Raw genomic sequence first — 24,076 nt, 5'->3', positions numbered from 1 at the left:
ATTCATATTCACGGGGGTCAATTGGCCTCCAAAGTGTGAAATGCAATGCTTCAGCACTAATGTGTTTTTAAAATCCTGTTTTGCTTTCAGAATGCATATAGAATAAATGTGATTCAAGAATCTTGCTGCCTCCTCAAGATGGAAAATAAAGTTGATTTTAATTGTGTACTCTCCTGTTGATGACGCCACACACCACTTTCAACAACATATTCCTTCAGCACTGTGTCATGCCAAAAGAATAAAAGGAGCAAGCAAATCTTCACTGTAATTTCTCCAGTTTGATGCCTGGGAAAAGGGGGGATATGGGGAAGGGGGGTGAAAAGGGCAGCCTTTTCCATCACACTTATGAAGATCTGGAGGAAGGTCTGGATCCGGAGGAAGGAGTTGATAACCACCAGTGAATCCAGCAGGAATGACCAGCAGTGAAGAATCCTGACGCCAGTCTGCGGGACTCAGAAATTCAAAAAGAATACTTCCAGTAATCAGTTCTAAAAACTGTTGCATGTACTAACACTGATAATAGTACTGAGGTTTTCTGAAAAGTGCACTCAATAGAATGGCCAATGAAAGAAGTCTATTCCATTTTTCAGAGGCGTAATGAGATGTTATTTATAAGGTGATATTATTTACCCCTGTGGCAAGAAATGCTTCAGCAGTCCCTTTCTGCATAGTGAACCTCTGTTAAAGACTCCCCCACCCCCAGGTACTGGAATGAGATAGGGCTGCTGCAAATTATACAGCAAACGTCTTTGCCAGTCAAATTTATGTTTGAAGACAGCAGTCAGGCATAAGCTAATTGCTCAGTCTGTTTGGTTCATGCCAAACAGTTGCAAATGTTTGCTGAAGCAGTTTCCTGGTGTGTGTGTGTGTGTGCAAAATTGTACATTTTCAAAGTCTCTACTGATTCAAACTGATCAATAGTCACTAAAGACTACTTAGACAAGCACTGAAAGGTGGAATTGAAAATGCAGTTAGTTAACCAGTTGATATTTCTGAATTATTGTCTGTTTAAACCACTGCAGGTGAACAATTATACAGCAAGGCTGGGGATGGGGCAATAGAATTTAACTGGGTTGTGTTAGAATGCACATGCATGAAAAGGTATTTGCACTGTGCTGCATGGTTGAAAGGAATACAGACAAGCATTCTGCTGAACACCCATGAACAGATCACCCATGAGCACATTTACAGGGTGGATCAAACTACTCTGAGTACAGGATGTGTGCCCCAGTAGGGGTATTGGAGCATCCCTAGAATGAACATGAGAATGTGTGTAGTATTTACAAACTACAAGTTACATGCCAGTGGGTAATCAAATCCAGACTGGTGTTTTTATTTTTAAAAAAAGCAGCTCTAGGAAGAGATGGTTCAGTATGAAATGACATGATGAGGAAGCACCTTAAATCAAGTTTCAAGAATATTTTCTCTCTCATTTTCCCTGTTCTAGACCTGTATTTGAAATTAGTAGACCAGAAGTTTCTTAAAGTGTGGTCTAGTTCATTAATCACCAATTATTTAGAGATATGGTAAATTTATATGAGATAATGTTCTCCCTCCTATCTGCTATTACCATCCCTGTTCACATTTTACTTCTCAAATTCTCAGTTTACCAGTCACTACTATACTACTACGACCACTAAGATAGCTGTACTGGGAAAGTAGTTCAATTTGTTTTACTCAAAAAATTGAGCATAAAGTCCAAAGCCTGCATATATCTCTTTTCATTCATAGATCAGGACACGCACACAGATATAAAATGAGCTGTGAATCAACCAGCTCATTCTCTTTTTGTTTAGAGGTTTGTTAAGAGAATAAAAAAATTAAAAAGGTGAGAAAGAGGCTGAAGAGAAAATATTAAAGAGATGGGATGGATCAAGAGATGGAAGTGGGAAAAGACATAGAGTATAAGATAAAAAAGAAATTCCATATTTCTGGCTGGTTTCTGGAGCTGAAAAGTTCAAAACTGCTATCCTTGAATGCTGTATCTGTTCAGTTAGCATTAAAATTAGAATTAGGACTAAGGCAGTTGTCTGAAAATAGCAATACTTTATTCTTTGTATTTCATTATCATAAGTGTTCCCCATTTTCAAGAAATCAGAGATCTAATTTGGAAAATAATGCACATACAAATATCCTATAGGAATTAACTATACAGAAATATACAAAACTTTTAATGTTAGTCTATGTAAAGTGTAGAATTAGAATGCCCAACATTCTAAATCTTTTTAATAGGTACATGAATTCAGGTACATGTAGTTCAATCAGCTATATTTTCTGAACTACAAAAGACCAACAAGCCACCTAAAAAATGACAGTTTACATTTATCTACAACAGTGCAATATATCATAGCGTGCAACAAGCAGCAGTCTCTAGAACGGCAAAACCAACAATAATGCTCTGTGCATTATACATCCAAGAGACAAGCTAGTTGATAAAACAGTATTATTCACACTTCAGCACGCTGATTTTTTGACAGATTACTTGCATTGACTTTTGCTTTTTGTTTTAAATTAAAAATTCACACATACACACAAATATCTTAAATAACTAAGTAAAATTTAAGGGCAACATTTCACCACAACCAAGAGGCAGTATTGTACAAACAGTTGGAAACAAGGCTAAACAGACAAACCTGTCAGCCGTACTGTCATGTTGTACTTCCCATACAGTGGATCATTTCTCATTTTTCAAGAAAAATGCCACAAATGCCTAAAAAGGATTGTTGGGTTTCTTAAAAGGGGTGAGGGGTGAGGAAGGGAGGGTTTTCTAGACTTGTTAAATATTGGTATAGTCATAAAATGGGCAAAAAACAGCATGCATATTATCTTTCTCCTTCATTAACTTCAATGGAAAAAATAAGCATGGACTTAACTCTAGTAGATTCCGCACAACATATTTATAACAAGCTTCAATCATTTAAATGAACTTGTCTTCCCTTTTTACAAATGGAAAACAAATTCATTTATAATGATTGCAATTCAGTATAAATCTGCTGTGCGGAATCCATCTCTCTCCCTTTGAAATCTGTAGGACTTTAAAGTGCCTGACTTGTGAACAGGTGTATGGTTTGCCTAGAATGGTTGATACAGCACTGAAGCTACCAACTCATGCAAAAAGTGTTTATATGATTAACAGTACATTCCTTTGCTGAGTTACATGATTCTGAAGGGCTTCGAGTACTATGGTTCTGCATAGGTTTGCCCTGCAAGAATCACAGCCACTAATATAGTGACAGATGGGTCACATTTGTCAACAGTCCCAATGGCAAGTGTCTTCATAACAGTACAGGTTATCCAACCTATTCTTTCTGCCCAAGAATAATTTCTAGCAATGATGAAGAAAATAATTGTTGAGTGAATAATGATGAAAAGAAAAACAAATATACTAAAGACATGGTTTCTTCACAGCTAGCAGTTCCTGATTCCCTATAACTCAAGTTTTACGACTGAAATAGAAAGCACCAATGCAAATATTATTCCAGCCCATTAGAAGTCCAGATAAGAGCTTTTCTGGAACAGATTTTTCACAGCAAGTTTCACATATTGACTGTTCAGTTATACAGATCTGTCAAAATTAAATAGGAGCTATACCCACAGATCTGAGCCACCCGTCATGCTGATGTATATATGGCTCAAGTAGTGGGCTTCTGTCAAGCACGTACAAACTTTTTAAATCACAGCTGCAAGGAGGCGTTGAAGCCATGAAAACTGCCAATGCTAAATATAGATATAAAAATTGCCCCCATTAAACAGGAATCAGGCTATATCAGTTTCCAAAGCAATTGAGGAGGAAAACACAGATACTGCCCTGAATTACTAGCTAACATGATGATCAATGTAAGCTTAAATGTACAATGAATGTAGGGCCATTTCTGCACGGGCGGAATATGGTGGCCTGGGGACGGCAAAAACGCCGTCCCCAGGCTGCCATTCGCACAGGGGGCGCAGTTGCATCACAGCCGCGCCGCCCTCGCGGCGCAAAGCCGGCGTTTCCGGAGTGCGCTGGGAAGCGCACTTTCCCTGGAACGCCGGCTTCAAGGCACCTCCCCCCCACTCCCTCCCTGCACTTACCTTGTCCCCGGGCCTCCAGCGCGTCGCCGAGGCCCGGGGTCACACACCCCTGCCCTGCGACGCTGGAGCAGGCGCGCAGGGCCGGAGGGCGTGTCCTCAGGCCTCGGTGACGTGCCGGAGGCCCGGGGACATGCCGGGTTGGCTGGGCGACAGCGCTCTGCGGCGCTGTCGTCCCGGCTCTTTCAGGGACCGTCCATGCTGACAAGCGTCCCTTAAGCTGCCGCCGGTGTCGGCGCGAAATGCTTCCGGCTCCAGCCGCTCTCGGCCATTCGCAAGGAAAGCTTGGCCTAGGATTTCGATCTTGTGTTTGCTGTTTTGTTACTTAATTTCCTTTTGTGTGTGTGTGTTTTTTAATGGGCCATGGGGCTCAAGTACCAAGGTGTACATGGACAGCTGGCATTTCAGCTAGAAAATAAACGAAGTCAGGAATATACGGTTTAAATTCTGTTCCTGAAAATTTAAACAAATGCAGTCCGAGACACATAGCAATAATTTTAAAACTGAAAAGAAATGGAATGATCTTATTGGTAGAGTTAATACAGGCCATCATAGTAAACACCACACACCTGTTTTGTCTTGGCAAAACAGCAAAAATTCCATTTTGGTATATATAAACCATAACATATAATTCTTAGGGAGCTAGGTTGGAAGTGTCCTTCAGTCTTGCATGCTATCATTAAACGAGAACTGTTCCTTCCCATGGTTTTTTAAGAGGAATAGAATATTCAAGTTACAAGTATCTGCTTCGGATAAATGTTTTACAATGTGTTGTGCAGCCAACACCAAATGATAATTGAACTCTCTTCCCATAAACTTATTTGTGGTTTTAAATAACCATCTTGCTTTTGCAGTTTCAAACACAAGAGTTTCCAGCAGATTGTTAATTGCGGAGATTCATTTAATATTAGAATAAATCTGGTCTTTCCACCTTTGCTTTTGGAAGGGAAACAAAAAGAACAGCATTGAACGTTGAAGGCTTTTACAGCTAGAACGTTGAAGGCTTTTACAGCTAGAATCAACTAGCCATTGTGAGTTTTCTGGGCTGCGTGGTCATGGCATGATAATTTTAGCTTCTAACCTTTTGCCTGCTTCTAAGGCTGGCATTTTCAGAGGCATGTGCCACAGAGAACACAAATGAGGGAAAGCTCTTTTTCAATACAGTTTTTTTCTTTTGTGTTATTGATGTTGTAATGACCCCCACAGTTCACAGTGAAGATTTGAAGGGATAACTTTTCATTTAAATCAGGGCTACTGAGGGCTGTGGGTAACAAATACAGCATTTTATTAAGTAAAATTCAATATACCTTTCCTTTTAGTCTTGTCCAGAACACAGAAGGATACAGAATTTAACAATTCAAGAAAATTAATTAGAGAGGACTAGTCTTATTTATTTCAATGGCTCAGATGGTATAGTGGTTAACAGCAGTGGTCTCTAATCTGGAGAACCTGGTTTGATTCCCCACTCCTCCACATAAGCTGTGAACCCTTAACTGGTGAACCAGATTTGATTCCCCATTCCTACACCCTTCCAGGTGACCTCGGGCTTGTCACAGTTCTTCAGCACTTTTTTTTCTTCAGCCCCACCTTCCTTACAAGGTGTCTGTTGTAGGGAAAGGAAGGGAAAAAACTTTATAAGCTGCCATTTGTCTCCTTACAGGAGATAAAGGAGGGTATTAATCCAAACTCTTCTTCTTCTTCTTCTCCTGCTTAAGTGATCATTGTCTTGAGAATTTCATCAAAGCTGAACATATCTCAGCAAATACATTTTAGGTTGGTTGGCTGGTGGTGAGTGGGAAGAAGAGAACAGGAAACTCCTTGTTTATTCTGATATATAAAAATGTGAGGGCTAGAAAGTGAAGCTTCCCAATCTGAGGAAAGAACAGCATCACTTGTATCTTGTACAAAGTGACTTGTACAAAACACACTGCTGTTAATTTTGGATAAATGAGTCCTTAAGTGTTCCTGAATGCCTGTGAATAGATTCTTAGTGGTGCAGATCTGTATCCTCTAATATTACGCTAAATTATTTCTATCAGTATAAACAATTTCAATTTCCTAAACATATTAGAGCATAACAGGAAACTCTCTAGGAGGGATGACATTTTCAGTCTTAAGTTAGGAAAATCTGTTAGGAGGCTAACAAACATCTATCTCAGCAGGGTGCCTAATATATCCTGTTCTGGCTTTTACTGGGTCACCTGCACAAAACAGCAGGTCAGCATTTTCTTTATCTGAATGCTTTGAGCTTGATGTGACCTTCAGATCTTTATCAACCCTGTACTCTTCTCCAGCAATGTTTATTATGTGGATACTGATCTCATTTAAATTGCTATGTAAAGCCACAAACACAACCAAATTCTGTCAAGATATAAACCACGGACAATCCTTAAAAACATTCCTTAAAACATTCAAATGTGATTTGAGGTATGATTCTATATTTTCAGGAACTGGAATTCTTAGCTTCTGCATTCATGGGAGGCAGTTAATTGAATAATAAAGACTTTCAAATATCAAAAGAAAACTGAAGAAGATTGCAAAAGCAGAATGCTACAAGAAACTATTGACAGACAATTTATAGGCATGACTTCTCTGCTCTGGAGTCCTTTTCCAGCATTTACTACGAATTTGACATTTTATCTTCATATTGAAATTTTTGGAGTATGAGACCAGCTCATAAGAATAAAGCTCTAGAGCTGTGCATGTAAATAAGAACCAAATTACCTGTATTCTTAAAAACCCATGCATTAAAATGTGTGGATTTCTGCCTTCATGAAGGATTTCATGTTGCGGGGACGGGGGGACTTGCAGAAAATGCAGGAAACTTGCAATGAAGTCTGGGTGCATTCTTCACATTTCCACTTGGTTGCTGACAGAATAATGATGAACCATCTCCGGTCATTTTCTACTTGGCTGTCAGGACTATAGCTATCTTCCAAGAAACCATTTTCCATGAAAGAAAGTTCCTGTGATCAGTACTGACACTTTTGCAGATTCAAAACAACATTTCAAAATTCCCTTCTAGGTCTTCCCAGATAAAGGCAAGCAGTATAACAAGAAGATGACCATACCCAACTGAACTGATTACCATAACGAGGCATCCTCTAATCCAACACACTATATATATATATTTTACAGGCTAGTCACAAATTCATTTGCAACCAGGGTATGGAATCTTTGCAGCCACCATCAGATATGAAATACAGTCCACAACTGCGCAAATAATGTTCTCACAATGGGTTTGTTTCTATCTCTCTGCTCGGATTTTGTATCTGAGGACAAAGTAGGCAACAAGGCGCAGGGCTATGAAGAAAATGCCAAGCACGATGAAATCCAGATAAAGTTTTGCATTTTCTACATCCAGCTCTCGAAGGATATCCTTTGATTTTTGAAAGTGACAAATTTCTTCATCACAGTGGAGATCTTCACGATCCAAGCCATAGATGGAAAGAATAACACCCTCAAACCCGTATCTAAAGAAAAAAGGATATTATGCAAAGTCAGAGCAAACCAGGATGTATACTATACTATACATCTTCAATTCGTTGCTGCTTTCAGGCTTGGGAATATTAATTATAATATCAATTGGGATTCCATATAAATATTAATAGAAGTCCAATTAGGTAAGACCTATTCATATGTAAAAGTAGGCTTCCATCAGCAAATACATGCTGTGTAGATTAATAAAAATCACGCCCTCCCCGCAAAACCCCACTCAAAGAACTGTGCTCATCCTAGAATGAACCCAATGAACAGTTGATCAGTGTTTTAATATTACCAATCACATGTTTTGGGGAATGGATGAGGAGACTGAATCCAGGTCAAAGCTATATAAATTGAGGGCATTTTTATTGATCATGTACATATAAACATCAGAAACTGTCTTATACCAAATCATCCCATTGATCCATGTAGCTTAGAGCAGTCTATTTTGGCTGACATTAGTTCTCCAGCATATCAGGCAGAAATATTTTAACTGCAGATATCAGGGACTGAACATGGGATGTTCTGGATGCAAATGGTTGATCCCATCAACATTCCCTCCATGCAGTATAGCAGACAGGGTTCAACTGAATGTTGCCCGGCACCAAGTGACTGCAGTTCCCCACACTGTATAATAGCCAAAAAGTGCCTGATTTAGGCAAACTGTCCACATCAATCAATATTTCAAGGTATTTGCCAAATACAGGTATCTCTTCTCAAAAATGTTCTTTCACTTTTTAAGAAAGTCCCCAAAAGAGACACTATAAATGTCAAAAAGTGCAGATGAAGAAGCAGCAGATATTGTTGAAATATACCTGACATATGAAATGTAAGACATCCATTGGAGGTATCCTGGAATAGTATCAAAGCTGACAAAGAATCCTGAGAAGAGGAGAACTGGAATCGCTGTAACGGGACCTACAAATGTTGCCACCTTAAGAGAAACAAACAGAAACAAATATATTGGTAGCGGCAAAAATGTATTATGATTTGTCAATACTAACAATTTGTCAGCTTAAATGCTTTTTTAGCATTTGCTGTAAACACGCCTGTGTCACCCAGTACATATTAAGCACAATCTTCCTTATGGTCTGTGTCTTACAGCTAAGAGAAACAGCACCTTTAATAAAGATTACAAGACAGCTGCCAGATCTGTAGAGAAGCAGTTATTTAATCAGGACTAATCTTGGAATGTGATTAAAAATGCTAGAATAAGAACAAATTCTTATGACTCCCAAGACACAGGTGAGCAATGATAGGCTTGACATATTTTTCCACCAGTAACAAAATTATAGTCCATAAATATTGGCGTCTTATACAGGACCTTTCAGGGTGTGAGCAACCTCCTTTGGTATGGTTAAGGTGATATGCTCATAAGATCTGACATTTGGCAAGATCAACAGCAGAAAACGCACATTACAAGTGTGCCACTGCATCACTTGTGCATTAACATGGGTGTGCAAAGAATTTATATCACCTACATTCAATTATCATAAGACGTTACCACACTTATCAAATTGCAATACAAAAAAATCAATTTATGTTATATTTGGTGAATGTTGTTTACTGTATTTTGGGAGCACAACACATTGTATGAAGGTTTGAATTTTAGAGCAAGCATCTAGGATCCAACATCACATAAGAGAAGGCCCACTGGTCTAGAACTTCATAGAGAAACAACACGTTCTGGAATCTTTGAAGTTTTTTGTCCTGGCTGTTGTCAATACTTCAGTTAAACATTGGTTTGATGCACCCGAGAAACACCGCCAATTGGACTCTTTCTACATTTTTCGCCTTAACTATGTAGAGCCTAGTGGTCTAAATCAATCTCTGGACCTCTCCCCGAATGTATCAGTGCACACAACCTTGGGGATGTAGTGACTGATGACAGCTGTTGTAGCAGTAGCCTAAATCTTATTAGAGCAGCGTAGAGATTTTTCTGTTAGGACATTAGCGAGCAAGGAAGAACTCTGTGAGCAATGATGTCTTCATTTAAAGTATTTGGAATTCAGTATGAGATTGTTATAATGCCATTTAACTATTTATTTTATATATCTTTAAAAGTCCAGCACAGAATGACAAACTCTGGTAAGAGTTTTTTACTGTAAGCTATAAGGATTACATAAATATTGGCAACTTTATTGTTTGTTTAATGTTAAAATGGTTAATGATGGAAGATAATACCTTTTTTAATTTTAGAGTATCCTTTGGGTCAAGGAAGGAGTGAGGTTCAGCCCAACTGGGTTGGCTTGCCCAGAGAACGCTTTAAGAGTATATAAAGAGAGCTATTTGCTCTAGTTTATGTTATACACGTATCTTCAGGAGCTACTGAACCCTAAAAAGCTTTTGTGATTACTTTGGGTGTATCAAATGTATCAGAACAGCCTTAGTGATGTGGATAACTATTCTGTTGTACATTGACAGAATGTGGGTTTGTTATTTCTTTTCTTAGTAAGATTGGAAGGTATAAATGCCAAGGTATTTCTTGACTGAGAAACAGTGTGTGACTTGATAATACAGCTATCTTCTTTTGATTTCTGACTTTCTTTGATGTAAGCATTGCTAAATATTCTGTATATTTAATTTCCTGGTTTATTATAATGATATAGTATTAGGTAGTTTCATGTGTTAACATACTTAACTGGAGCCTACACATGAATAACTGTGGGCTGGAATGTAACCTTAAAATGGACTTCTCAACAATAAATGATTTGCTTGTGTTTAAAAAGTGTCTCCGAGCCACTTGCTCTATTTCTGTATACCAGTTAAATTAATACCTTATGCATATTTACCCATACATCCTACAGCAAACACCTTGTGCATAATTGGCCTTTGTTTAAAAACCTTTTCACTTACTGCAGTAGACCTAATTCACAAAACATTCTGCAAGTCAGCTGTGATTTCACAGCACGTTTCACCACCACCATACAAGCAAATGGTTACTGTGCAGCTTGCATGCCCTTGCAGCTGTATTATTATTAGAAACTACAACTCCCAAAAATGTCTCCTTTTTCCAGAAACTCAGTGGGCTCAGCCCCATAACCACCACTAAAGCACAAGTTCTGCACTAAAAGTGAAGTATGAAAACTCCACTCTCCCTCCAGAAGACATTTTTAACATGCCATTAGCTACTTCCCACAGTCAAGAAGGCTATTTTGCAAGCTCAAAAATATTAGGGATTTCACAGCTGTGCAGGATCTCTGCAATGCAAATTCAGTCTTCAGCTGGAGCATGTTTCCAGCTTCCCAAGTATAATTCTCACAGACCATAAACCTCCTTGATTTCATTCATACCATCATTAATTTTTCAGTTGGTCTTTCCTACTGGAAAAATTACTAGATGATAAGTTTGATAGTTTTTGCTTTGACTATCCACTACATTTTGCCTTAACCTCATCTTGTTCCTGCAGACATTTTGAGTGGTGCTGATTTAATAGTTCTATTGATCACATTTTTAATTCACCATTTCTCCAAAAAGCTCAGGGGAGAGCATATGGCTCTCCATTTCCCCCATTTTAAGCTCTCAACAACTGTGCAAGATAGGTCTAACTGAGAGTGGGTGACAGGCCCAAGATCTATTAACTATCAATAGTTTTTATGGGACCTCATTTGGAATATAGTGTGCAGTTCTCGTAACTCTATCTCAAAAATGATATCACAGAGCTGGAAAAAGTACAGAAAGGGCAAACAAGATGATGAGGGAACAGAGCACCTTCTTTATGAAGAAAGGCTGAAGAGTCTGGAAGTTTTCATTTTAGACAACCGCATGGGAACATGATAGAGGTTTATAAAAGAGGGGTGAAGAGAGCTGACAAACACAATCTTTTCTATCATTCCCAGAATACTAGAACTCAAGGGATTCCAATGTATAGTTGATTCAGCATGGAAGAAAGGAAATACTTCTTTACACAATGAGTTATTAAAATGTGGGATTTGCTGACGGAAGATGAAGTGATAGCCACAGGCTTAGGCAGATTCATGGAGGATAGGTCTATCAGTGGCTACTAGTCCTGGTGACTAAGGAGATCCTCTATGTTCAGAGGCAGGAAATCTCTGAATACCAGTGCCTGGAGGCAACATCAGGGAGAAGCCTCAGCCTCCACACCCAGATGCTGGCCCTCCAGAGGAAATGACTGGCCACTCACTGTGTGAGACGGGATGTTGTGAGACTGTGTGAGACAGGATGTTGGACTAGATAGATCCTGGTCTGATTCAGCAAGCTTTTCTTATGTTCCCATACCAGAATGACACTGCAGCTCTAAGCCCACTGCACTGTAAATTTGTTAGTAATTCCCTTGTGGGTCTCTGCTCTGTGCATATTTTTCCTTTATGTGATGCAATGTTCCTGCATTGTAAATAACTCTAGTACATTCACAGATCGTTACAAATGCACTCTCTTATTGACTGTAACTCACATCATACCATCAATGCATATTGTGATCTTCAAGGTTAAATAAAGCAGATCCTGATTAGAAACTTAGCATTATACATTTTCAGCAGCAATCACCCTGCACACTGTCATATGGACCTAAAAGGTAGCTTACATAGAGGGAGTGGGTTGGATTTAGTGCACCGGTCTGCAACCTGTGACTCTCCAGATGTCCATGGACATCTGGAGAGTCACAGGTTGCAGACCCCTGATTTAGTGGAAGAGTTTACAAAAGGGGTTGATCAAACAGCTGTTTCCCACCTTCCCCAAGCAGCCCAAGATAAGCAAAGTGTACAAATGCACGATGGCTGGGATGCTCCAGAGAGAACAGAGATAAGCCTTATTTTCCATTTGAGTCATGCATTAGCAGAGAAGGGAAAACGGCAATTATTATTTACCTTATTCCCCTTTATTGCTGTAGTGTTCCATCTTCTGGCATACTTTGCTTTTAAGTCACACAGTACTCAGAAGAGTTTTGGGACAGATGGCAGGGTGGTTAATGAAGATAGAGACAGCTCCCCTCTGCCAACTGCTTCAGTGAACTCTTCTTCTAGATCCAACTCAAAATGTAAAAACTTGCTGGCTAAGCTCAGGACTTTTTAGTCAGATTGAGGAGTTTCCTGGATCTGGGTTTTTGAGCCAGCTTCAGGACAGCCTCTGAATCTTTCAAAACATCAACAGCTTCTTCCAGCATGTCAAAACTCAGTGAGAAAACTTGTATTTTATAACTTCTAAAAAGAATAAGGGAATATATTCTTTGTAAAAATGAAATACCTGGAGTGAGGTGGAAGCTGCACCAATCAAAAGTCCCAAAGACTGAGCCACTAATGATGTCATTGTTCCCAGTGCTGCAAACAGGACAAATCGTACAGCATCGGACGGCTGTGCTGTCATCCAATAGACAATGCTACAATAAGCTACAGGAAACATTACCTGCAGGACAAACAAATTTCATCTAATGTATTGTTATCAATGACAAAACTGAAAGACAAGGTTTTACTTTATTTTGGCAATGGGAATGTCCTGCTATGCTACTTCTACTAATTCTGCACTCATGTCTAATGCCATTATTCAACAACGTACATATACGTATCAGAGAAAAGCTGTCAGAGTCCTCTATCATCTACCTGATTAGCATTAACCATTTTTGGATTAAATAATTTGTAAAGAGAGGCCCTTTCCGCACGGGCAGTATATGGCACCCTGGGGACGGCAAAAACGCCGTCCCCAGGGAGCCATTCACACACCCTCGCACCACCCAACCGGCACGAAGCCGCCGTTTTCCAACCTCACTCGGGGAGCGAGGTTTTCGGAAAACGGCGGCTTGGAGCCGCTGCCGTGCGAACGGCAGCACCTCCAAGGCGCCCTCCCCCCCTTCACTTACCTTGTCTCCGGCTGTCCGGCGCATCGCCGAGGCCTGAGGACACGCCCCCCTGCCCTGCGACGCTGGAGCAGTTGCGCAGGGCTGGGGGGAGGCACGTCTCCAGGCCTCAGCGACGTGCTGGACGGCCAGAGACACTCCGGGTCGGCCGGGCGATGGTGCTCCGCGGCGCCGTCTTCCCGGCTGTTTCTGGGACCGTTCATGCGAACGGTCCCAGGGGGGTTGGGTCGGCGTGGAATGCGCCGACCCAACACCCATCGACGCCGTGCGGAAACGGCCAGAGAGAGGAAGGCAGAATAGGAGAGCATATATCAGTAGCATTTTTGATAACATGCTGTGAAATGCTTGTCGTTATTGCAATTTAACTAAATGTGAAGGAAAGACCTGAACACTGCATAGAGGGTTGCAAAGCATCTCTCTATGCTTTGCATGTGCATGCATACTTGAACTATCAGATTTCTTCTTAGTGAAGGCTAGGCTATAAATTGCCATGTTTGGGGGTATGTTTTTTCTGCTCTACTGGCACACGTTCACTTATATAGGAGAAAATATCAATGCCACTGGGCTGGTACAAACCCTGTCCTTGGTTAATCAAGTGTCTAGAAAGAAAAACTGATCTTCGCTCCCTGTCAACTGATGCAGCAACTCTGACTTTGTCCCATAAAATTCAGTGGCAGCCATTGCAAACTGATCAACTGATCCATCTGCAAAGTTTCTCCTGCTCTCCCCCATCAGCCTCTCCTCTTGAGTCTTCCATTTGTTGGCATGATCAACAGTGAAATTTAGAGGTTTCAAGAGTATAACAACCACAACAAAGAATATGTTTGGAAATGTCTATTATGCATACAGCTAATGTAATTAATAGCTGTATTAAAAATGGCTCACATTGGCTGTATTAAAAATTAGTGTTCTCCACTAATTTCTATTATGCATAGAAGAGAGCCAGTGTGGGGTAGTGAGGTTGAGAGTGGTGGACTCTAATCTGGAGAACCAGGTTTGATTCTCTGCTCTTCCACATGAAGCCTGCTGGGTGACCTTGGGCTAGTCACAATTCTTTCAGAATTTTCTCAGCCCCACTTATTTCACAACAAGCCTGTGGTGGTGTTTGGGGTGGGGAGGTGATTGTAAGCTTCTTTGAGATTCCTTCAGATACAGAAAAGCGAGGTATAAAAACCAATTCTTCATAAAGAATACACTTAGGAAGGGTTGTTATTGACTTTATGGTCATACAAAAAATGTGTGAATTGCAAAATGATGTTTACCTGAAAAGGAACATCAGCCATGGTTTTTGCTAAGTAGTAGGCCTTCAGACTATACCAATAATTCAGATGTTCTCTAAGAAACACACCCATCTCCAGAGGAACTATGTCAAACAAATAAATATACAGTCAAACTGTTTGTAATCCTTCATTATAATATTGCTACTGAGACTGCTAAGAAGTATGTGTTGACTCTTGTACTCTGCAGGCTCCAGGAATTGCTCCTCAGTTCTATTAATGAAGTAGAAAACATTTAATCCAGGTTTTCAAGATTCAGGACTACATGAGGTAGTTGTTCCCAAAGAACCTGCAGATTTCTCTGAAAGGAAACAGAAGGGTTGAAGTCCTGTTATAGGAAAAGTAAGCTCTACATAACCAAAACAAAATGATTCCCACAAGGTTCATGGATAAGTGTTCCATAACCTCAAGAATCTTGTGAGTGGCTCTATCAACATACTAGCAGCAAATGTTGAAAACAGAGAATCACGAAGGGTGAAAAAGATTCATTATTTCTAGGTCAGAGCAATAGGTAAATCATGAATAATAACATTATAGTGGTGAGTATTCTTCAAAAGGATCTATTTTTAAAAACATTATGATGATTATCACTAAATGTGCTCACCCAATTTCAATTATGTCAAAGTAAATATTCTAAGAATGCAAAGCCAGGTTAACTGAAGTTGCTGGCAAAGTTAATGATATTGCATCCTGCGAGTTATTACATCCTATAAATGTTCATTTGATTCCACTTAAAATCCCTTATTTATAAGTGATAGCAACTGTTGCCATTACTCACATGTAAGGACTGTTGGCATGAGAGCAGCAAACATAAGAAACAGCATGGAAAAAAAGAGGAAGCCAGAATTACTCAGAACTTTCTTTGCTTCATTTCCAATCCCCAAATACAGCATCCCTATGAGGAGTCCAATTCCAATGTGTGACATGATCCGTAGATGTGTCAGAACCTGAATGTGAGGTAAAAGGAAATTTGTTATGAGATCCGGGGGGGGGGGGGTGTCCTAGTAAGTACAGTAAAATGTGTATATTGGGTAGTTATAGACTTATATGTAAATCTGACTTTTAGAAGTGAAAATTTTGTACGCAACAATGTGGCCTTATACAAGGCTATCCTGAAGGGTTTACTTTGCTTACTGGCACCAGTTAAATGGACCAAAGCAACCCCCCCCCAAAAAAACCCCAACATTTCCACTAAATTTTCACTGAAATAGCTCTTTGTTAAATAACTCTAATAATGTGCCCTAAATACAGACTTTAGAAGTAACATTTTGGATTGCTAAGTCCTCAGGGCAGGAGCTTGTCTTGTTAACTGAGAGTCATGTGTCCTGCTGACCCATAACTCTATTGCATTAGCAGTGGCATTCTGACATTATCTGAGAAGAAAACAGAATTCCTGTTCTCCCCATTTTAATGCAAAGCACGCAGATGTTGTAATTCCATTTTCTAAAACATGGTTTTAATATTATGCTGTAATGTTTTAATGGAAATGCTTTAATGTGGCACTTAGAAAGGATATAAACTAAAAAATAATAAAATAAATCAGTAAAATGGGTAATTACAATAGACCATTTCTTTAAAAAATTACTTAAAACCAGCCTTACCGAATCCCTCATTATGGTGAGAAAAGTTCTTTTAAATAGGATGCAAAACTGAGTAAGGCAGCTGGCTGAGAAACTGTGACAACCTTCTGTGGATGAAGAATCCTGAGGAAATAAATAAACAAAAAGTTAAATACTGAATTGTCTCTGTTTTTCAAGTAGCTATAATGAACAAAATGTTGCATGTGGATTTCTGAGACCACTTTTCATGCCCTAGTTGAGCCACAAACTGACAGGGAAGCTCAGTAATTCTTGACTTCATGTTTTTCTTCTGTCTTGTTCCTACTGTCAACAAGACAATTGTATCACATTCTCAGTGGTAAATGATATCTGGTGCAAGTATTTGCCATGAGCATTGACAGTTGCAGATATTTGTTTGCATTGGATGGCCTTAAGTATTTGCAAGCACCTTACAGGAAATTATAAAGGAAAAGGGATTCACAGATACAGAGGGCTTGACAGCCTCCATTCTTCCAGGTTTGGAGTCAGAATTCAGTGGTGAAAGATATCAAGTCTAATTTCAATGGAAATATAATGCAAATCTTCTAAATGCTACTGGCCAAAAAGATGAAGTGAAAGCATTCCAGAATTATTGAGGTGTTCCTGTGGTGACAAATTACCAACTGAACATGCCAAATGCAGGCAGGTACTCTTTAAATTAACTAATTTGTCATATAAAAACGGAAACATCCCCCTGGTATCTGCATCACTAAGCACACTTTAACACATGAAGAATAATGCACTTTCGATCTAATTTCAATGCACTTTGCAGGTGAATTTTACTGTGCAAAATAGCAAAATCCACTTGCAAACAATTGTGAAAGTGCATTTAAAGTGCATTATTCTGCATGTGCGAAAGTTTCCCTAGACCAGCCTTTAAATCAGAAGGATGAATAGAAAGTACTGTAAAACTCACATGTAATATCAATGGTTTGGTGTTACATGTGTACTTCAATTTCTGCCTGTATTTTCTGCTTTATTGTAAGTTACTGTTTGTCATTACATCCAAATCAAATACACAAACAGAAACTTAGACCCATCAAAAAGCTGTTGTTTCCAGTTCCAGACAGCAGGAAAACTATGTTGTGTGCTAACCATCATTAGCTTGGTTCAGATGTCATGAAAAACTATGTTTTAGCAGCATATCTAAGCTTCCAGGAAAGGCAGGGGTCATCCAAGCAGGTGGTCAGCTTCCAAGAATCCTGACCACATCCTCAGACTGGACAAGCTAAAAAGTACCCACCAAAACTGGACAAATTGATACTCTGAGACCATCTGATTCTGTCACTGCTAACAAAGTCCAAGTCAGTGACAGATTTTATTTGCAAAGGGAGGATGTAATAGTGGCAGAGAAATATGGACTACTAAAATGAGCTATAGCTCATGCTAGATTTGTCCTAGTCTTTGCCCAGGGTCACTCTAGTTTTCCCCATTGTCTTTTCATCTTCCATAGCCATTTGACAACCCGCAGGGTTGCCTGGGCTCTTTAGATGTGCGAGACAGTGTCTAGGAATGACTGTGTCAATTGTTCAAGTCATTTCTTCATTTCAGAGATCAACCAAGGTATCAACAGAAGAGCCGACTGTATCAGCAGAAAAACCCCTAATGCCATCCAAAACCAATTGGATCTATCAGGGTATGGGGGAGGATCATCTGAATTGATCTCTCTCACCCCTGCAGAGTCTTGGTACTTGCGTCCCTGCTGCCAGGGATTCAGAAACTATTCTTGAACTACTAATTTACTTCAGTGGCACTAGGAGAAATGGTTTGAGGGACTCTAGCTCAGTTTCTTTTTACAATTTCATTCCTATTTCAATAATAATTTCTATATGAATTACCTCCTCAGATGGTCTGTGCCACAGGAAGGGATTAAGTTCACTTTCACCTCCAGAGTCTCTCTTGTAATCTGCGTCACACATTCCATCTTGGACTGCTCTTACCAGCCTGTTGTTCTGGTCTCCATACTCACCAGAGGCAACCTCCATTACTAAACAAACAGAGAGATGGCAATTATTCACCATCTTTATGTGAACTGTTCAGGAAACAGACAAATATCTGAGACATAAAGAATTATTCTTAGTCTGAAGCATGTGCATATACACTGGGTCCGGATAATTTTTTTTAAACGAACAGTGTTATCAAAAGACCGTGAAATAGAAAGCAAAAGCTCTTTCATGTTTCTAGGAAGAACTCAAATGGACAATTTCAGTACACAAGTATACGTTTGAGGTCAGATAGAAATATGAAAGCACTACACATTTTTGGCTTTTCTGGACTTACAGTCCTGATCTATCTACCTACTTAGCTGTAAACATCCATACACCTACCAGCTGGGACTACATGCTTCTCAGGTAGTGAGCATTTGTCCACATCAACAGTCTAGATTATTTTAGATGAAGCATCTATTGCACTGTAAATCTGCAGATGGCAAATTTGTGCCCACCCTAGAGGGTGAAACAATATAGTATACATTTCACTACAGCCACTAAAGCACTAAGTATCTCTTGAAATTGCCTCAGAGAGTATAATTTTGGAATGCATCTCAGCAAGAACTCTGACAGCACAATACTTCTGTTCATGGAAGATCTAGAAAGCCCATAGGTGAACAAGGTGACATTTGTTGATTCTACAAGAGCCACAGAGTGAGGACAACAAACAGAATATGGTCAGCATGTTGCTGGCTGCTTCAAGTAACAGAAAAGAAACTCACTCACACGACCTCTAATTTTCTTGATATTTCGAGATATCAATATAAACAGAGCTTGGAAATAGCAAGTCTCTGTTCTTTGGCAGCAGCAGTACCAGCAGGAGGAAGTGTTGTGTGATGGGGAGGAAAGGGGAGGGGAGGGGGTGAGAATATCTGCTCTAAGACAGTCCCCTTCTTTAGCAGCCTGTGGTCCAGGGAATTGCTTTGCCTCTTTCATTGGGGGAGGGAGGAGGATTACTTTTGGAATAGTAATATCAAAATAAGTGCAGCTTAAAATGCTAAGCCAGAAGTAGGTCGGACTACCAGGTGTACTGAGATCTGTGCCTTTAAGAATCACTTGCTGGGTGGAGTTAAGAGAACCAGGTCTGGAGATCTCTGCAGAAAAACTTCAGGGAAAGAAGTGCCTCCATTTGTGTAAACAGAAAAATGCAAGGAGAGCCCTTTGCAAGCCCACTGTGCAGAGAAGAGTCCCAAAGTAAGCGTTACATGCATAATGGACATATATCTCTCAACTTCCATGCTGTTTGGGTCATCTGACTTTAGAAGGTTGAGGGTTACAGTCTCATTCCTATCTTTTACAGGTTGATTTGCTTTCTTTGCAATCATTTGTATGCAACACTTGTGAAAACCAGTTCTGTGGAGAAGGGGACAGGGGAAGCTGTTGCTTGAAACTATTTAAACTGATTAGCTGCCTTTTGCTTCTGAATCAGGAAATCTTCCAGCAGTACATAGCAGACCATGCAGGAGAAAGATGAGGCTTTTGTGCCATTCATATCGCAGGAAAAAAAACCCCATTAAACACAGCTTCTTTCACCGTACTGATCAATAAGAGGGAAAGCTAGACCCATCCAGATTAATGACAAAGGAATTCTAACTCGTGAAGTTTGCCAACCTTGCCCACCACTAGATGGCATGCGTTAACAAGAAACAAGGGAAGAAAAGGGAAGCATTTTTAAGAAGAGAAATGTCTCAATTTTACTTACCAAAATCTGCAGGATTGTGGTAGGTCGGACAATTTAAACCCAAATCTCTCAAATACGGCACAAGGTTTAACACTTTCCCACAGTAAATGCACTGCCCTTGGCTCAAAACGTAGAGCTGAAAGAAAGAAAAATGATAACAACATGATGAAAGATTGTTTCAGGCTGGTTATAGAATTGGGCAGTACAGCATTGATTGAATTTGCTATTCATTGCTTGCACTGATAGCAAGACCACTTATTAAGATGTGTAACCAGAGAACGTTGAAACATAGGTAAACTCATGAGACATGCATTGATTAGGAAACTGTGTGCTTTTTGGCTGTCAATGATTCCAGAAGTGGTGTCAACTTTTGGAAAATATACCTACAATCTTGTCAATCTTTTTTCTTTCTTTTTTTGCCATCAAGTTGCAGCTGACCTATGGCAAGTCCATGCAGCTTTCAAGGCAAGAGACACTCCGAAATGGTTTGCCATTGCCTGTGTAGCAACCCTTGTATCTTCTAGTGGCATCCCATCCAAAATCCAACCAGGGCCAACCTTAATCTGAGGAGATCTGGCCAGCCTGGGCTATCCAGGTCAGGGGTCTGTAATAAAACGTTCTAAGAAAAAATGCTCTCTTTTTTTGTAATCTTACCAAACTGATTGGGAAGAAATCAAAGCAACAATATTGACTTTGCAACGGGTTGTACAATTAAGCATCCTCCAAGGAGATAGATAAAATATAAACGCTGCTTTTAATGGGGTAGTTTTAACATATATAGAGCCACTATTTAATGCTATTTAATTTAATTTGATATTATTGTTTTTACTGTGTGCTCTATCGGTATGTTTTTGTTCACCGCCCTGAGCCCTTCGGGGGAGAGCGGTTTATAAATATAATAAATATAATAAATATAATAAATATAATAATAAATATAATAATAATAATAATAATAATAATAATAATAATAATAATAAAAAAAATCTTAAACACTGGCATATTGCTATCAGTTATTGTAATGTACATAGATATACCAGTATTCACAGATATTTTCCAGAGATGCCATCTTCCACCTCAAATTTCTTAAAAGTATTTGTATTAGGATTTTTAATCTTTCCATTATGCTATATCTTGACATTTTCCTCTTTATTTAGCCATACTTTTATTGAAGACCCATTTTTGTCCCATTCCCTGTACCAGCTGGATGTTTCGAAGAACATGTTCAAATGTACAGTGCTCACAAGAACCAGTTCTCTCATATGCTGTGCAGCTACATTTACATGTTGAGGGTTACTTGTTTGACATCAACCAGCATCCTGTAACACCCATCAGAATATATCTTTGCAGAGAAACATACACCAGGGCTACTTCAGACCTCTACAATTTTCTCTATGCAATGAACAGCACTTGTCTCTGAGACTATACTTGCACAGGGCTAAGTGTGACATGAAGACACACATAGTTCAGCAAAATTGCTACCGTTTTGCATTTTAAAAGAAAGCAGCAGCAGGAGAAAGCATTTGAGAGAAGAGAAATGGTACATTTATTATTTACCAGAGCTGGTTTTCTTCTCTGACAGTTTCCAAATATATATTAACCATAGCATGAACCACAGCCAGTGGTGATTTGGAGTTCAGAAGTGTCAGCAGGAAGTAGGTTAAGCACACCTAACACTCCTCTGCTCTAAATTTCTCTTTCCCTGCAAAGGGTGATTTTTATTTTTAACATGCTTAGCTGCATAAATCTGAAAAAAAATTAGGCCATAGAAGAACTTTAAATTGTATCGTTTGCCTGCATGGTTATAGCTGGTGCTGTAGTAGTAGGGCTGCCAACTCCTTGAGGAATTTCTGGAGATTTAGGGGTGAAGCCTGCAGAAGGTAGAGTTTGGGGAAGGGCCTCAGCAGAATATAATGCCATGATATAATGTCCATCCTCCAAACAGTCATTTTCTCCAGAGAAACTGATCTCTGTCATCTGGAGATCACTGTAATTCCAGAGGCTCTCTAGACTTCTGGAGGCAGGCAAGCCTAACTGGAAGTAATTTCCATAACTGCGTGACAGATTAAAAAATTACTACTATAATCCTGGAAAGGAGGGAAGGTGGCATGGCATAGTCCAATCTTGTCAGATCTCAGAAGCTAAGCGGGGTAAGTACTTGGGACGGAGACCTCCAAGGAAGGCTCTGCAGAGGAAGACCATGGCAAACCACCTCTGATTCTCACTTGCCTTGAAAGCCCCTTGGAGCGGTGGCCGTAAATCAGATGTGACTTGACAGCACTTTACACACACCCAATCCTAGAAATCACTTTTGGTAGGTATCAATTAAAATAATAATTTCTCAGTGAGAATTTATGCCTAAGACTGGTCAAAATGTATTATGTCTAAATTCTAAATGCCTGAACTCACACTTTTTTATCCCATGTATATTTTCCAAGTACAAGGAGATTTTTGACATGCAGACAATTTTGAACACGCAATGGACAAAACAGCAAAATTGTATGAAGAAATTGTTTTTGAATGACAGATGTGAAAGGACTGTAAGACAGCCAAAAGCAACATTACTATAACTCACAAACAACTGGAGCACCCTGCCTTTGGAAATTCAGAGTTCTCTGTTTGCCATCTTTAAGAAAAAAGTATAAAACATATGTCCAATCCTATCCTTGAAGTTTCTGAAGTAAATCTCACAAAATTTAATACAATTTACTCCCAAGGAAGTGTGCGAAAGCCACAACCCTATTCTTGTAAATCATTCTGAAAATAACTTCCATTCTTTTGCATCTTCCCAAGGTCTGATCCCAGTTTCTCATATCCACCAACATAATGGGGAAAGGCTATCTGAGAAGTTTAAAGCACACCCAGAATTCAAACCAGGAAGTTTATTCAGGAAGGGGTAAAGGGACTAAAATATGTTTTGACTATAAACTAAGACATTAACAATTCTGTGTGCAAAATGCAATGAGGCTTCAAATACAACTTGTCACCTAGGAAGAAAAGGAAGTCTGTGACATAAATACTTACACATACAGGTATGAAAATTTAGGGAAAGAAAAATTCAAAATGATACCTGATCAAAGAGTTCAAAGAGTTTGGCACTGGGCTGATGTATAGTACAGATGATGGACCGGCCGCCCTGAGCTAAAGCCTTCAATAGAGATACCACTTGAAAGCAGGATGCGCTGTCCAGGCCACTGAGAAGAAAACATTTTGTATTAAGCTAGTGCTTCTACACACTTACAGCTCAATTTTTTTAGCGGGGTGGGGGGGGGGTGGGGGATGCCATCATTGCAAGTGGAAAATATACCAGTGGAGGGCATAAATACCTGGGAACTCAGGTGCTGTGCAGTTTCATGGTACCTTATGCTATTCCTCTGAGGAGTTTAATAAAATTCTAATGTTTTATGTTTGGAAAGACTCTAGCATGATAATCTATGAGATCAACTATATATATATATAGTTGACTATATATATATATATATATATAGAGTAAAACTATATATACAACTATATATATATATAGAGTAAAACTAAGTAACAAGATCAGAAGAAGTGAATTTCAGAAGAATTAGGGTACATTCCAGCCTAAGGGTATAAGGGAGGTGGGAGATATCCTAGCACGACATCCCAATTTTCTAATATTTTAGGTGCTAACCAATAGCAATACAGTATATCATGCATGTCAAAATAATAATTCATGCTTATTTTAGGCAAAATGTACCTGGTAGGTTCATCAAAAAACATAACGGGTGGATTGTTCACTAGCTCCAAAGCAATGGCAAGACGTTTCCTCTGGCCCCCGGAAAGGCTTCCAGTTCTAGTATTGGAGCATGGCAGCAAACCCAGAGCCGTCAAGATCTCCCTTACCTGAAGAAATGAACAACACAAACACAACATTCCATACAGTTTGTATAACTACTATCCATATTTGATTCCACTTGATATGGTAGATTGCCACCTTAAACTTGATACAGTAGATTACTATCTTAAACAGATTGTTAGTATTTTGTTTTATTTATTTTTTAAAAGCCTGCCCATAAAAGGTCTTAAAACTATGTCAAAAGCAGGAGATAATGAGGATGGTCCAGGCTTCATATGAGGGAAACTGAGAACAGGCAAAGGAGGTGATTTCCACTAACTCTATCCACACTCACAGTAAACCAACTGAGTGTCAC

At 39.4% G+C, this 24,076-nt stretch overlaps 1 protein-coding gene across 3 annotated transcripts in view; it reads right to left on the bottom strand.

Annotated features, from left to right (window-relative positions):
* The window catches only part of ABCG1 (ATP binding cassette subfamily G member 1), a 61,719-nt gene that overhangs the window by 1,782 nt on the left and 35,861 nt on the right, over positions 1 to 24,076 (bottom strand). For 2 of the 3 annotated variants that reach the window (XM_048493885.1, XM_048493886.1), the window contains exons 6-15: positions 23,623 to 23,768; positions 22,972 to 23,095; positions 19,926 to 20,040; positions 18,074 to 18,222; positions 16,239 to 16,340; positions 15,416 to 15,584; positions 14,623 to 14,723; positions 12,754 to 12,912; positions 8,367 to 8,485; positions 5,680 to 7,541 (exon numbers count right to left, since the gene is read on the bottom strand). In XM_048493885.1, the coding sequence (XP_048349842.1) occupies positions 7,316 to 7,541; positions 8,367 to 8,485; positions 12,754 to 12,912; positions 14,623 to 14,723; positions 15,416 to 15,584; positions 16,239 to 16,340; positions 18,074 to 18,222; positions 19,926 to 20,040; positions 22,972 to 23,095; positions 23,623 to 23,768 (1,410 nt within the window). In that variant the 3' untranslated portion in view covers positions 5,680 to 7,315. Of the gene's footprint in view, positions 1 to 5,679; positions 7,542 to 8,366; positions 8,486 to 12,753; positions 12,913 to 14,622; positions 14,724 to 15,415; positions 15,585 to 16,238; positions 16,341 to 18,073; positions 18,223 to 19,925; positions 20,041 to 22,971; positions 23,096 to 23,622; positions 23,769 to 24,076 lie in introns of those variants that run through there. The other variant, XR_007244287.1, reaches the window with a different exon arrangement.

Source organism: Sphaerodactylus townsendi, linkage group LG04, assembly GCF_021028975.2.
Source record: "Sphaerodactylus townsendi isolate TG3544 linkage group LG04, MPM_Stown_v2.3, whole genome shotgun sequence".
NCBI lineage: Eukaryota > Metazoa > Chordata > Lepidosauria > Squamata > Sphaerodactylidae > Sphaerodactylus > Sphaerodactylus townsendi.
The sequence above is the reverse complement of the archived record's forward strand: the minus strand, read 5'-3'. Positions and strand labels throughout refer to the sequence as shown.